The 13,880-nt window shown below is 54.4% G+C and overlaps 2 protein-coding genes across 2 annotated transcripts; one reads left to right on the forward strand and one right to left on the reverse strand.

Moving 5' to 3' along the window:
• Nucleotides 1-474: 474 nt before the first annotated feature.
• MYCGRDRAFT_88691 (hydrophobin-like protein) lies at nt 475-3,670 on the forward strand (the record flags this gene model as incomplete). Its single annotated transcript, XM_003855838.1, has 10 exons — nt 475-828; nt 963-2,331; nt 2,398-2,474; nt 2,541-2,703; nt 2,773-2,837; nt 2,895-3,063; nt 3,141-3,205; nt 3,351-3,416; nt 3,484-3,566; nt 3,631-3,670. 10 exons carry the CDS (start codon nt 475-477, stop codon nt 3,668-3,670), a joined length of 2,451 nt encoding a protein of 816 aa, XP_003855886.1.
• A 2,849-nt stretch (nt 3,671-6,519) lies between these two features.
• MYCGRDRAFT_102012 (uncharacterized protein) lies at nt 6,520-7,470 on the reverse strand (the record flags this gene model as incomplete). The annotated part of the gene is made up of 4 exons (XM_003857710.1): nt 6,520-6,941; nt 6,995-7,153; nt 7,230-7,286; nt 7,355-7,470. The coding sequence occupies 4 exons, from the start codon at nt 7,443-7,445 to the stop codon at nt 6,667-6,669; spliced, it is 582 nt and encodes a 193-aa protein (XP_003857758.1).
• Between the last annotated feature and the right edge of the window lie 6,410 nt (nt 7,471-13,880).

Below are 13,880 nucleotides of genomic sequence, written 5' to 3' on the forward strand. Positions count from 1 at the left end.
GGCCCAGATTACAGCAACATCGCCGAGGAATACCATGTTAGAAGAACCATGGATTGATGTGGCTCGCATGATGGCGGTGTAAGCAACAATGCTCCACAAGCGCGACTGGCAGAAGCAACGCTTCCCGAGGATTGCTTACCCATCTACCATTGAACAACTATGCTTTCGTCTAATGATGCATCGTTGCTCGCGTGGTGGCCACTTCCTGGTTCGCAATATTGTCGATCCCACATGATCCTGACTTTAGCGAGAAAGTAATCTACACGGCGTGAACACGTCTAATATCTTGGATGCATGCATTGAGTGGAGAGTGGAGAGTGGCCTGATCAGATTCCTGATTGGGGAAATGGGAGAAAAAGCAAGAGCGTGTCGGAAGATGGACACAGAGGTATAAGTTAACTCTTTTCCTCAATCCATGCTTCACTCGGCATCAACTCATCCCGCTTCATCCGTTCACCCCTTTTCTTACTAACCATGTTCTCTCCTCTCGTCGTCGCCTCTCTGGCGATGCTGACCCTCGCCGTTGGTCCCCAGATCGATGGCTACACTCGCAGCGACCCAGGCACTTCCGCCATCTCGGTCCCGGTCAAGGACGGCTGCTCGACCTTCATCTCGCACTCCGTCTACGAGGGAACTACCCTTGATGCGGCTCGCTGTACAGCTGAGTGTGATGACTCCTGCGACGATTGCCACTTTGTCAACACCTGGATGGAACTCAAGGATGGCCAGCCGACCCGCCAGATCTGCGCCTTGTACACTACTTCCTACACCGACGCTGATGCCACCTCCAAGAGCTACACCCGTCCTTCCGACAGCACGGTCGTGACGGTGGGATCAAGTGCATGTTACTCAAAGACGGATGCACCATCGTTGTCGACAGCAAGTGCGTTGTCGACAGCAAGTGCGTTGTCGACAGCAAGTGCGTTGTCGACGGCCCAAGGCCATACCCACCTGCCGTCAAGTCATGCCCCGTCAAGAATGGCCAGGGCAGTGGTTCATCTTCTGGTTCAAGCAGCGGTGCCAGCGGCTCCGCTTCTGGCTCAAACAATGCTAGCAGCGGCTCCGCCTCTGGCTCAAGCAACAATGGTAGCGGCTCCGCCTCTGGTTCAAGCAACAATGATAGCGGCTCCGCCTCTGGTTCAAGCAACAATAATAGCGGCTCCGCCTCTGGTTCAAGCAACAATGGTAGCGGATCCGCCTCTGGTTCAAGCGATGGCGCGAGCGGTGTCTCCTCCCCGGACGCTTACACCACCGAGGTCGTCGATCAGTTCACTACCTACTTTCCCTCTCCCACAACTATCACCTACGGGCCAAGCCAGACCTACGTCGTGACCGAAGCCGGCTCCGTCACGATCACCGACTGTCCTTGTACCATCACTAAGCCAGTCTCCAACGGAGGTGCAGCTCCAACCTACGGCAGCGGCTCTGGCAACGATGGTGCTCCGTCTTACGGCGGAAACGGCGGCTCTGGGTCTGATGGCGGGTCACCACCTTACTACGGGGGAGGCGGTGATGACCCCAACGGCGAAGACGGCGATCCCACCGTGACCGATGGCCCGACTGCGACCGGCACTGATTCGACTGCGACCGGCACTTCGACCACGGCCACTGATGATCCAAACGATGGCGGTGACGGCGACCCGACCGACGACACCTCATCCACCACCACCGGAACTGCTACCGGAACCGCTTCTACTACCACTGACACTGCTTCATCTGCCACTGCTTCATCTGCCACTGCTTCATCCGCCACTGCTTCATCCGCCACTGCTTCATCTGCCACTGCTTCATCTACCACGGTTAGCGGTGAACCCGACCCGAACACCACCACGACTGCTACTATCACGACCACTGACGGCACTTCGTCTACTACCACGTCCAGTAGCGCTACTTCAACACCATCGGACTGTGTTCAGGCTGGTGGAACCTGCTCCGGCCTGCTGGGCTCTAACGGGTTGCTGCTATCGGATGATTGCTGCGATGGATCCAGCTGTTTCCCAACCCTCGACATCAACGCTCGGTCCTTGAAAGGCGGCTCGCTCCTCAGACGTCAGACTCTACTTGGAACTTGCTCGGGCGGAAACCCCGACGACGGCACCTGTAATGCTGCGGGCGATGCATGTGATGCTACGGGTGTCCTCGGCCTCGATCCATGCTGCGCGGGAACGACCTGTACTACTCTCGGACTCACCCTTAACGGCTTGGCTGTGCAAGTCGACCAGTGTGTAGCCGATGAACCGGTGACCGGCCCATTCAACTGCGCGACCGATGAATCGGAGCAATGCTGTACCGCGAGCGCAGCCAATGCGCTTCAATTACTCTGTACTGCTCGTAAGTTTCACCGCACTAGTCCATCGACCCATCGAAAATGGCGATGCTAATTCATTGCCCTCCCAGCATCCTCCACTGACATCAGCTCTTGTGGTACCCAACCCGCGTACTGCTGTCCCAACGACGGCGTTCTCAACGTTCTCGTAAGTTTACCTCATTCACCGATCGTACTCGCATCAAAGGATCCATGCTGACCAACTTGCTTGTAGAATGGAGTAGTCTACACTGGCTGTCAAGCTGCGCCTGGCGACGGTGGGGACGGCAGCGACAGCAACGGCGCGAACGGCGACGTGACCTTCACATGCGCAAATGGCGAAGCCAGATGCTGCACTGACGCCGATGGCCTTGGCCTCAATCTCCTGTGCACAGGGCGTAAGTTCCGCACTCTTTCCCCAGCCTCGCATGTTCTCTCAATAGTCCTGATGCTGATCTATCTTCCAGTCGAGGTTGACGGCACATGTTCGGCTGATCAAACTCCGAGATGCTGTGATGGAGACCAAACACTCGTAAGTCATTCTCGCATGCCTCTCAAACGTGTGAATGCTGATCAACTGGCTTTTCAGGGCGCGGTGCTAGCTTTGAACTGCGCAGCCCCAGCAACCACTACTCCCGTTGAAGGTGGTGGAGGTAATAGCCCAACGACCTTCGCTTGCGCAGCCAACTACGACCCTACATGCTGTCCTGCGACCGCCATTACCGGTGGTCTCGGGGTCGGTGCTGCCTGCCAGGATCGTAAGTACTGCCCGGCCTTGTCGCCGCTTCATCCCTGAGCGCCGAATGTAACAACGCTGACCTTATTCCTGCTCTAGCTACGAACTCTGCGTGTGCAAACACGCTCCTCGCCGAGCCATTATGTTGCCCGACAGGCCTCCTCGTGAGTCCATCCAGCTCAAGTTCCTCGGCGAATCTGCGTATCTCTAGTGCTGACCAGCTTGCTTCGCAGGACCCGCTGCTTGCCTCCCAATGCTTCGCTCCTGGTAGCGAACCTGGCGTAATTGCGACATCTTTTGGTTGCACAGGTGCCGACACACGTCAATGCTGCCCTGTCGGCGATGTCTCCGAACTTGGTGCACTCTGCACTGAAGGTCAGCCTATGCGCTCTTATTTTCCTTCATGCATTAAAGCAACAATGCTGACTCAATTCCGTCTTAGCCACGACCGACGACACTGCCACATGTGAAAGTCTGCTTGGCGGCAGCTCTGCGTACTGCTGCTCTGGCAGCGTCCTGGGCCTCGTAAGTCGTTATTCGACCTGCTCGAGCCCCTCGTAGTCGATCTTCAATGCTGATGATTCCATAGGGTCAAGTGCTCTCAACTGGCTGCGACCCTGCAGGTATAGTCGTATAAGGAGCGTATTGTTTCGCCTGGTCAGACAATGAACCCGGCCGAAACCGCATGCAGTGTGCGACATTAGCATGCCCTCGGCAAAAGACAGGTTATCTCGTAATATCTAATGCTTCCGTTGTGCCCAGTTTCCAGGGGTGTGAACAGCGTCAGTAGATACACGACCATCTATTTAGCAACATTAATGCTTCTTCTTCCACTCTCTTGACATCGCCTTACATTTCCTGTCTGGCAGCTTCAAAAGATCGTAATGAGACCCCGGCGACTCATTACACTCGCTCTGAGACTATAGCCGGATTTTCCTATTTCTGATGGGCCTGCGATTCGGAGACTGTGCCTTGAATAATCGCAGATCATGCATGCAGTGAGTGTTTGCCAACAACCGAGCCTTTAACAAGTGCATGCAGGTCTCAATCCAAGGCCATGATCGCACCTGATATTTTTACACAAGAAGCAAGGATCGAGGACTTCGGCGAAAGCTTTCTGTGTACAGCTCAGTATCTCGTATGCATGCTTATTGCAGAACATGGCTCTGTTGGTTTAATGTGGTCTCCCTACCGCCCTCAACTTCCTCCGCATCTGGATTTCAACAAAGTCCGCGTGCATTTCTGCGCCCTCCGGGTGACGCCCTCACAGTCTGTCCGTTGCCCTTTTCCGCCCAGGACCACCAACGATCCGTTCAAGGGAATTGACTTTCCCTCCACTGACTCCATTGAATGCCATCATCCCATGTAGCGCAGACATGCAAATGCCATGGAGGCGTTTCGCAGTGTCAAGGTGGAATTGCCACAGGTCGAGCCATTTCAGCATTCGTGGACATAGTGACCAGAGGCGTTTCGCATGGCAGTGGATCGTTCCGGTAGGAAGCGCAAGCTGGTGCAACCAGTAGGTTGAAGCATCTTCATATCAATGTCGTTCTTATCTTTCGCAGTTTCTCTGACTCCTCCCAAACGTCGGGAAAAGATGTCATAAGGCTCATCCAGGTACAGCCTGCGTCAGCTGGAGATCATCCTCGACGAAGTTCTCGAGCTGCGACAGCGTGAATCCAAGGTCGGGCGAACAGTAGAGAGACCTAGCGGGCAGGAATGGACCTTTAATCACATTCTGGCGCTTCGGCTCCTTGGCTGCAATGCTTTGGGGCTTTTTCGGAGGTGGCATTTGTCTGGCAGGAATCGGGCTTCGTTTCGCGGGAAGCGGTGGTGGTAGCATAGATACATTTGGAGCGGGAAGAGGACGAGTCTTTTCAACTGACGCTGCAGGCATAGGGGGAGGATCCAATTTGTCTAGTTCTTCCGCTGTAAGATCGAAGCTCCCGGAGCCGAAGGACGTGTTCAGACTGCTCGCCATATCGTTGTCGAAGTCCGTGGAGGAGTCATCCAGGTCCCTTGCAATCTGTGTACTGCTGTCCAGATCCTCCCAGAAACTGCTCAGGTCCTCTTCAGCGGTCGGCGATTGCGAAGGCACAGGCGGCTTGTGTGTAGTTGCTGGTCGTGGTATCGGCGGAGGCGGCATCGTTTTCCAACGCTTTTCGGCATCCTCGACAAGTGAACTCTTGCAATGCCGGCCTCTTGTGTCAACTGCCGGGATCGCCTCCAATACGCTCAGCATCATCTCATCATCCAAGCCATCATCCTCAAAGAGATCCTCCTCCTCTACCACCTCATCTTGCACGGCGAGCGATCCTCCCTGCCCCTCTACTCTCCTCCCAGCAGCTTGCAGAAAGGCTCCCAAGTGAAACTGACTGCTCTTATACCCAAACTTGTCTCTCCTCATCTGGGTTCCCAAGAACGCCTTCTGCCTGTCCTTTCCATCCTGACCCTCTGCCTTCCTCTTCACCGCCGCAGCCGCACGCTTCTTCTCTTGCTCCTTGATCCGTTCCGCGCGCTGTTCCAATTCGCATGCGCGCTGGAGTTGTTTCTGTTGCTTGTCCGTGAGGGAGGGTCGGCCGCGAGCTTTGAAGGAGGCTTTAGCTTGAGCTATGGTTTGCGCTGGCGGCATAGCGGTATTGGTGATCAAGGCGGCGGGGGTGGGGTGGGAGGCGCATCGCGACTGTGATGTCGCAGTGTTGATTGTTTTGTTTTGTTTAGAGGTGGCGGAGAAAGAGCGCGATTCACCTCGATTTGCGGGGTTGCCGGGATCCGAGTTGATCACATGCAACTCCGCAATTAGGACTCCGTTCTCCTTCGAAATACTCACTCACAGCCATTGAGGTGCAAGTTCGCACACTCTTTATCAAAAGGGACATTGAGGGCATCAGCACGGCCGAGTCTCAGCAAAATGTCTCATCCTGAAGGCTCCGACCCGCTCGACCCACGAACACTTCTCAACATCTGTCGCAACTTTACATATCACGCCTTCAACGAATCTTTGCCGAAACTCTGGACTGCCATCTCTGAGCTACCAGCAAATACAGCTAAAGCGTACATCGAGCGTGACCGGAGATTCGATGCGCGACAAGGCGCCATTGGCGATCCGTACAAAGGATGGATCGACCCGGGACTGGTTGACGCCATTGAGGAGAGGAAGGCCAGCTATGAGGTCGAGATGGAGAGGAGGAAATGGGAGAGGGACAGTGAGCGGAAGGGATGTCTTCATGAGAAGAGTGAGAAGGACTAAGATTTCAGGCGCAGGCATTGTGCTTGACCCATGCGGTATTTGTACTCGTTCTGCTACTCACAGGGACAAGTTCTGCTACTTTATACTTTACCCGTACATCCTCCAGGCCCTTACATGTGCATTGTCACCTGTCTTGCATGTCCGCGGTCAGTTTTCTCCCTTGTCGCATTGCTGCGATCCGGATCGTTCTCAGGGCGGTGCAGCACAAGCATAATGTCTGATGGTGCAGGCGAGGAATCCGATTGGTGTATTCGCAAACTGTCATTCAGCACAGCTACCCACTGCTGCTGCACTGTATGTTACAAGACTGCCTTCTGTCTCCAGTCTCCTCTTCACGCCTGCGTTTCTGTACATGCTCCCCAAATCTTCAATGCTCTATCTGTACTCAGGCTTGACGAAATCCGCCATGGTCTTTGGCTCCTCGTACACGTGCTCATCATGGCCGTGGCCGTGATCGTGTCCATGGCCGTCATCTTGTGGTCCAACGTACTCCATCTTGTACACACTGCCGCACTCTGGGCAGCGCTCGACCGGGCGCTCGCGGGAAGTGGTGAGCCAGATGACAACGTGCGTGTCGACGGGGTAACCGGTGCAGCCGAGGTATTGCTCGTCGCCGAAGGACTTGACAGTGATGGGATCCTCGAGTGTTCCTATTCGGCTGTCAGGAGGCGCGCAGTGTCGGCCGAGGTGTTGTGTCTCTTACCCTTGCGAGAAGCATCCAATGGCTTCATGTCGAAGACGTCCACTCCTTGCATCTTTCCGAGGATTTCTAGACGCTCGAGACCGGTGGCCTGCTCGAGATCGGTGGGCATGGTACCTGGCTTAGCACCCGGTGGCAGGAGATCGTGCTCGCTCTTGATGTCTGTGTACCTATATCAGCCGGAGCTCTCCTCCACGGACCTCGTTTCCGCATCTTGTCATCCTAGTTGCGCACTCACCGTCGAGAGGTTTGAGCAGGTTCGAAGACTCGCCGGGCTTTGGGTCGCCATTGGAAGCTGTTTGTTGTGTCAGCCGTGCTATTTCTCTTTGCGCGGCGCTTTTCGGGGTGCCATTGGGATCGTACTTCGGCGTGCGGAGAGTGCGAATGAGCGAGTGACGGTCGGGCGGAAGATGGCACGTTTGGCGAGCGCCGGGGCGGCGCGGCGGAGGAACATGTTGGCGGTATTGGTATTTTGCGGTTCAGGTGTAGTAGAAGCAGTGCTGTGGCAGCTTGACGTCGAAGTTCGCGACTGCCAGATTCGGAGAATCCCGGACGGGAGCTCCCGCTGCTAAGCTTCTAGCAATAAGGACTTGAGACGTCTCGTGTCTATCGGCCTCCTCTCGTTTGAGCACGAGCAGTACGAGAGACATGTCCTGCATTCCATTGCGACCGCAGAGCCTGCAGGCCTCCGCTATCGTGTGGCCAGGTATACTTCGAAATGTCAGGCACCGATAGCAATGAGATGCCATGCAGCTGTGGCACTGCTTACAGCTTCTTGACATCTCTCGCGGGATACAGGAGTCTTGAGCCGTAGGACGACGATGATCGCTCTGCCAGATGCGAGAAATGCGTGATGAGGGAGTCACTATGGGATCGTAGACCTTGGCTGCACTCGCAAACTGAAGGAGTGGGACCGGTGGTCAGCGGGCATCCTGACAGGCTCAGAAGGCCCACGAACGACAGGAGACCACGCAGAGCTTGCGGGCGATGCAGCTCCTCTGGACGGCATGTCATCATAGCTTTCGAAGTCAAGCCATTAGAGTGCGAACCCTAGCCTCAAGAGCACCACCAATTCGTGGAAGTCTCGCACCTCCAGCCTGTCAAACGTCGGCTTTAAAACACACCCGCCATCCTTCGACCAGTCAAAGAAGCCCCTTGACCGCCCTGAAAGCGCTATGAGATCCGAATGATACTACTCTCGAATCGAATCGTGGCCGTACGGAGATCGCATGCGCTCAATGACGAGGAATTTGCTGAACATCCCGACCTTTCCAATTGACCGGAGCTATGAGCCTCAGGAATGCATGGGAGATCTGCCGCTCCCAAATCGGACCTTGTCGAACAGCAGCAATATCCGGAGATATAGCGAGTGGATCACTGGAGGTCCGTGGAATCTTTCCGTCTGTGCGAGATGCTTGTCTTGCCTCTGCTCGGGAAAGTGTAGCTGTCGGACGCCTGAGAACAGTGGACGGCTGCCGAGATTGCACGAATTCAAGCTCCACAAGGATACAAGCGATCAGGGCATCAGACATGGCCGTGAAATTCCTTCTCGGCCTGGTCTCCGAGAGGTGTGGTCCGATCGGGGGACTTCATTTGGAGCCTGTTGTCGATGTAAGATCAATCAAGGGGACCGTACCTTGTATATCTCACGGTCCTGGTCTGGGATCTATCACTCGAGATCAGCGAGGGCGGCCATCAAGCTCTCCTCACCACGGTACTACAAATCCCTCGAAGGGCGACGGGTCTGGATTCAGAATCGCTTTCTCCGAAAATGTGTCGACTCTTGCTCCATGGACTCCATGCCTAACCGACCTGATCCGGTGCTGCGTAGACTGTGTTCCTTGCTCGAAATGTCGATCCTTCACGCCGAGACTGTCGGCCGCCTTTCCAGTGAAAGGAGTCCGATGCTCCTGCCTCTCTGACCTGGCTCATGGACGGCCTTTGCGACTCTGCGACGTCAGTTTTTCACATGGCTCAAGGGAGCCATGTATTTGCGTTGAACAGAAGGCGGCGATCCTGGCAGCTCCAGACTCGGACCGCCAGAGCAAGGAAAGCTTTCATTCGTATTGGCGTGTGTTCGATTCGAGTTCGAGCGCTGCAGATGCCTGCATCGTAGCTTCTGCAGCAAACTCGTGGGAAACGACGTTCTTGCTGGGAGCACGACTGGAGGCCAGGCCGCACGCACCGAAGGCGATGGGATCCGAGTTGCTTCATACCGCTGATGAGATGCCATTGTCCTTCTTCTGGAAACACAGTTTAGCTTCAACAGTTTCGCTGCGATGCTACGATCCGAAGCGTTTCTCATCGAGGTTCGTACGGTCTCCCCGCATGGGTGCCATCATTTGTGCGCTGGCATGGACACTTCACGTCCGCGCTGCGGTCTCGCCAATCCCCATATTCGTCCATTGCTCTCTCATTGTCTGTTGCCCCAAGAGGGAGGTCCGCCGGTCGCTCTTGCACTTGGAGGCCTCGTTGAGAAGTCGCAGCGCCGAAGCTTTCGTCGTAATCCTTTCTGTCCGCAGTCTGATGCTGCGATCTGCACTTCAGTCCGGAGGTCTCGTTGCCTTGCGGCCAGGCTCGAATGCTGAAGTCGTCCTCGAATGCGTAGTGGACTGGGAGTACGAGCAGCTTCAAAGCCAGAAGGTACCGTTCTCTTCAACCAATGACGCTCGATTCGAACTCGTTGCTGCACGGTGCACGGTACGACGATTGCTGCTGATGTCGCTGTCGAGAGGCTTCTCGTGAAGCTGGTGCATGCTGTCGGCTCGACGACATATTCCTTTGTGATATGGCGGTCCCGGTTCGATCGTATGAGGAGCAAGAATGAAGTCGATAATGCAGCTGTCCGACGACAGTGCCCGCCACGGAGCGGTCTTTGCGAAGGCGGTGATGGAAGCGAAGGTGATGATCATGCCTCGGAGTCTTCAGAAGTTGCATGTCAACATGCAAGTGTCTCTTCTTGCATCTATGGCGCCATTCCGATGGTTATTTGCGAAGGTGAAGGTGGTTCGATAAAGGTGTTTGGACTGGAGCAAGCACGATCGTCAATCAACGCTAGCGTCTATCGACAAGCAAGTCAGCAACACCTCCGTCACCAAGTGGCTATGGATGAGCCGAATGGAATGGGCAAAAAGATGTGAAAGGCCACAACACATCGCACCAATGCTCACAAATTCAGAGTCGTTCGGCGATGCTGGTAGCAAGGTCCTCCAAGCAGAATAAAACGATATTGATCGTTCCTACATGCTTGGATCGTTCGAGTACTCAGCCTCGCCAAGCCTACCCTCATACATATGGCAGAAGGAAAAGGACCAAAAAAAGAATGCTCCGAAGAGTTGTGTAGCCAAGGTGTTTGTCTGGGTGACTCCCATAGAACAGATCTTGCATCTACACGGTGGTATGTTAGCGAACAGAGTTCAGAGTCGAATCGAAAGCAAGTACAGTGCAGTGCAAGGGGCTACAGGTGGCGCGGCAGCGCGGCAACAGCAACAGACAAGGTCACTTTGATTAGACCTACCCAACCGAAGGAGGGCTGCCCGAAGGCGAGAGAATGCGAATCACTGGCATACATATATGCGAAACGCCAGGATCCTCAACTTTGCCCTCACTTCTGAGATCTTTTGCCACAGACCAGCATTTACTACCGTCGGACTGCCAAAAGTTGAAGACTATATGTCTGAGGAAGCTCATCAACTCTGGAGTTGTTGCACGTTGTGGTTGTTGAGTTATCTCGTTCAAACCTGTTTGGCGTGCTCATGGGCAGGCAGACTTGCACCTCCGCGTGGCCATACTGAGGCAGAAACGGTGGACTTGCGACGAGCAACTTAACATGCGTTGGCCCGACTTCATTGACGAGCGGTCCTCATGATCTCGAGCAACACAGACGACAGTGTTGCAACAACGTTGAGCCATGAACGATCATCTTCATCACCTTCACGTCTGGCCCATCGACACCGTGCAGAGGCAAGTTCTCACAACGATGCGGACCTTAAAGAATCGTTGACACCGGTCGCAAGGGCGCTGGTGACCGGCAGTGCACGCTGACGATTCATACGACCAGCACTGACAACAGCTCAATACATCCATATGCCGAAAGGACCTCAACGCCGACATTCCATGTTCGCGAGGTCAAAGACACTCTCCGCGCGCGAGATCCGACAGACGACAGCGTGAGCTTCCGGACATTTTTCCGTCCAGCAACGATACTCTCCCGAGAGACGCATTCGATGACTGTGAGGAGTCACTTCGCCCGATCATTGCAGAAGAGCCACATACCGACGCTGCAGACGTCGACCACAACATCGAAAGCAGCACTTCATCTCAGACCAGCACGAGGCTCGTCTAGAGGCTGCAGCAGTCTGGTCGTTTACAGTAGCCGCAGGACTTTGGAAACAGAGACGCGAGTTGACGAGAACGGCATGGAACGCGCTGCCATACGACCTTTTGAGCAAACTCGTCAGCTCTTGAAGCAAACCAACAAGGAACACATCGAAGCCTACGAGTCTGATCGCGAACCCACAGCCTGATCAAGCACGTCGACAAACCACGACGCGTTGGCACGCCACTCGCGAGACCACGAGGTCAGGAGGGGAGACATACCCGTCACTCGGTGGATGCAATGCTGCGTCAAGAACGATCGAAACAATTTTATCGAAGTCCACGGACACGCAAGAGCAGGAAAAAAAGCAGCGTCAACAGTCATAGTAGGAAGAGCAAGTGCATGAGGTTGACCAAGCAAGAGCCAGGAGAAGAGCAGCGCCGACTTGAACACGCAAGCCGCTATCGCAGGAAGGTTCAAACGATGGAAAGCATGCGATTTCAGCGCCACGCAACGTCGCCTTCGACATCCTTCCCAGCCAGGATACCTAGGGCTGACAGGATATACGCTTGGATTTGCAAGCAGCGGAGCAGGACTGCAGCGTACTGAAGTCCGACCGAACCGTAGGATCAAAGGAGCATGAAGTCATCGCTGCAAACACAATTCGAACCCGGCTTTGTCGGATGAGACAGCGACCACGACAGCGTACGAACTCCCTACGGCAGCTTCACACTCGAACAAGGACTGCACGAAGAGGGCTTTGACCAAGTCTTAGGTATAATTTCACATATTGTACTTGGTTGCATGAGAAGCGTCAGATCGGAAGTCAAGCGGTACCATCAGGAATATGTGCTTGGAAGCAACGAGTAGATACGATTGTTGCTGTTTGAGGCTTCAGGACAATCTGTTTCAAGGTACACAACATGAAGTAGACATACCCACGTATGGCAGTGATCAATGCTTCTTCATCGATGCAGCTACGTTCTGTCGTTGAGAACAGGGACCTTGAATGTGGTGAATGGTCTGCGCCAATCCGCTAGTGTTGATTGCTACCGTATGCACGCAACCCCCTGTTCGAAGCACCTTTGATGCACTGTGGAGATTTGTTTGGCACCTTGTTCAGAGTGCACTTGTATCGCGGATTGCTAGGCTATGCCTTTGTTGAGCATACGGTCATATACCAGTCCGGTCCGCTGGGTCTTTCAATCTAGAGTCCATCACTTCATTCATTCTCTCGTCAAGGTGTCAATCAGCGTACGATCATGTCTCTTGGACTTGCCGCGATCAACGGCTTGAGGAGGTTTACGAGAGACTGCAGACAGAAGACGTCCGTTCGGCGGCTGAACTTGCAATGCGCTTTCCCAATGGGCGTATCTTCACAAACACCACAGGTTGGTAGAGATGGAGCTGAGATGTAAACGCAAACACTCTGCAGCTACTTACATGTTCCGCAGATCGCATACGAAAGCTCTCGCGCTGTGAGTAGAGGACACACATCCGGCTTAGGCAAGCAGCGGACCCAGCCGCGTCTTCACCAGTCCGAGCTTCCCAAGTCTTCCTACAAAACCTCGGCTGCCTTTCCGAGTCTGATCCTCTACACCATCTCTCGAACAACCTCGAATCCTCCACCAACAACGACACCAACCAGCGCATCCGCTCCAACAACATCGTGCCAACATAACATCATGTCTCAGAGATTCAGCAACATCGTTCCCTTCGCCGTCGTCTTCGGTCCAAGCATCGGAGTCTTGGGCTTCGGCGCATTCTCCACGTGGAAGGGCGTTCGTGCGGGCGGCGCCTCCATCGACTCCGCTAATTCCGCCATCTCATCCAACGACGCCTCGATCACGCCAGGCCAGCAGGGTGTAAGTAGTACCGTCGACTTGCGCCGATCATGTCGAAGCCACTGACCATCTCCAGCAGGCCACGTCCGAGGCAGACAAGAAGGCTAAGCTCGAGGAGGAGAAGGCTCACAGCCAGGAGATGTTGCAGGGTAGGTCTCCATCTCATGTTCATGCCGTTGGATGGCGCAACCTCGAATGGAAGACGTACTGACTGGGCTTGAATATAGTGATTCTCACGCGTCCTGAGCATTGAGCTTCGCGAGGGAGAACATCACGGACTTCGACTTGCTCGACATGTATTGTGGTCTGGTGCACCATTGTGGACTGGGAAGTGGTGGTTTCTGGTCTGCGCATGACGACTTTGGTAATGAAGGCGAAGGCTCTGGGCAGTAGATAGCACTGTATTCTGGAGGCGGCTCGGCTGTCAACGCTGATGGAGTTGCCCAAATAGATGCGGTATTTGAAGCTCACCTATATCACCTTGTACAATCATGTCGAGCATCCAACCTCATTGGCGAGTAGCCTCGCGCAGACTGGAGGCATATGCCGCCGTTGATCCGATTGCTCTCTAGTTTTCCCCGTTGCAACTCAGGTGATCGGCTACAAGATGTGCAATCGAGAAGTTTCTTGTAAGTGTAAGCCAAAGAGTAGATATGACTGACAATAGCAACCACTAACAATAGTCTTGTTGGAAATGTTTGCTCGAAGTTGTCGAAGATCGGGACAA

Source organism: Zymoseptoria tritici, chromosome 1 (assembly GCF_000219625.1).
Source record: "Zymoseptoria tritici IPO323 chromosome 1, whole genome shotgun sequence".
NCBI lineage: Eukaryota > Fungi > Ascomycota > Dothideomycetes > Mycosphaerellales > Mycosphaerellaceae > Zymoseptoria > Zymoseptoria tritici.